This window comes from Naegleria gruberi, assembly GCF_000004985.1.
Source record: "Naegleria gruberi genomic scaffold NAEGRscaffold_1364, whole genome shotgun sequence".
Lineage (NCBI taxonomy): Eukaryota > Heterolobosea > Eutetramitea > Acrasida > Naegleriidae > Naegleria > Naegleria gruberi.
This window is the reverse complement of record NW_003162653.1, coordinates 1-1,168: the sequence shown is the minus strand read 5'-3', so window position 1 is coordinate 1,168 and position 1,168 is coordinate 1. Positions and strand designations below refer to the sequence as shown.

General features: G+C 36.7%; 1 protein-coding gene across 1 annotated transcript; it reads left to right on the top strand.

Annotated features, from left to right (window-relative positions):
- Window positions 1–106: 106 nt before the first annotated feature.
- NAEGRDRAFT_77107 (uncharacterized protein) lies at window positions 107–1,161 on the top strand (the record flags this gene model as incomplete). The annotated part of the gene is made up of 1 exon (XM_002667937.1): window positions 107–1,161. A coding segment is annotated over one exon (1,055 nt), but the record flags the coding sequence as incomplete, so codon positions are not given.
- Between the last annotated feature and the right edge of the window lie 7 nt (window positions 1,162–1,168).

The window sequence follows — 1,168 nt, the reverse complement described above, 5'->3', positions numbered from 1 at the left end:
CTGCTCATAATCCAACATACAAAGTCGTTGATTACAGTGAGCAGTCTATTGGCGCAAAAATATCACTACAACTTGGGAACAGGTAGTTGAATTATCATCTAAAAAAATGCTCTCCTTCTTCTCTAGGGCTCGATCTCTCTCATCCTCAACAGAAAATAATGAAGAATCAACAACGTCTAATACAAAATCAAGTAAAATAATCATTGAGGAGATTGATTCTGAAACTGAAATAACAACCACACCAACAACAACCCCACAACCTACAACAGAAACAAGGGAAGATCCATCCCAAACCTCCACTCCTAAAAAACAACAAGCAATGGAAGACACTAACAAATCACCATCTTCTCCCTCAAGCGCCGAAAAAAGGTACCACACTCCAAGAATAACTGTAGATGTTATCAGGGACTTGTGCTCTCGCCAAAGTTTGTTCCAAACACCCTATTTGAATGATAAACTCTTCCTTCATCACCGAGGCTTCAGAGTCATTGAAAATTTAGAATTATACACTGAACTGAAAGCTTTATGGCTTGAGGGTAATGCCATCACTAAAATTGAAAACCTTGGCCACTTGGATAAGCTCAGATGTTTGTATCTCAACCAGAATCTCATCACTACAATTGAAAATTTGGAAAATTTAGTGAATTTGCAAACATTGAACCTCTCCAGTAACAGAATTACTGTTGTAGAAAATTTGGAATGTTGCCCTCAATTGGAGACTTTGAATTTGGGTAATAACAAAATTTCATCGATAGACAGCCTTTCCAGTTTATGTAAATTAAATAGATTATCAGTATTGGATTTATCAAGCAATGAGATAGATGATGCTGGTATTGTAGATATCCTTTCCCAACTCCCTAAATTAACTGTGCTCTATCTTAAAGGAAATCCTTTTGTAGGCAAAACTAAGAATTATAGAAAGACTTTTATTTCAAAACTACCACATTTAACATATCTGGATGATAAACCAGTATCCAAGGATGAGAGAAGATGTGTAATGGCGTGGGCTCAAGGAGGTCATGTTGCAGAATCGGAAGAACGAAGAAAAATTATTGAGGAAAATGAATCAAGACATGAAAGAGAAATGAACCAGTGGAAGGAAATGCAAGAGAGGGCCCTCTTAAAGAGAGCTGAAGAAGAAAAGAATGGAACCATGAAAAAGTATTCC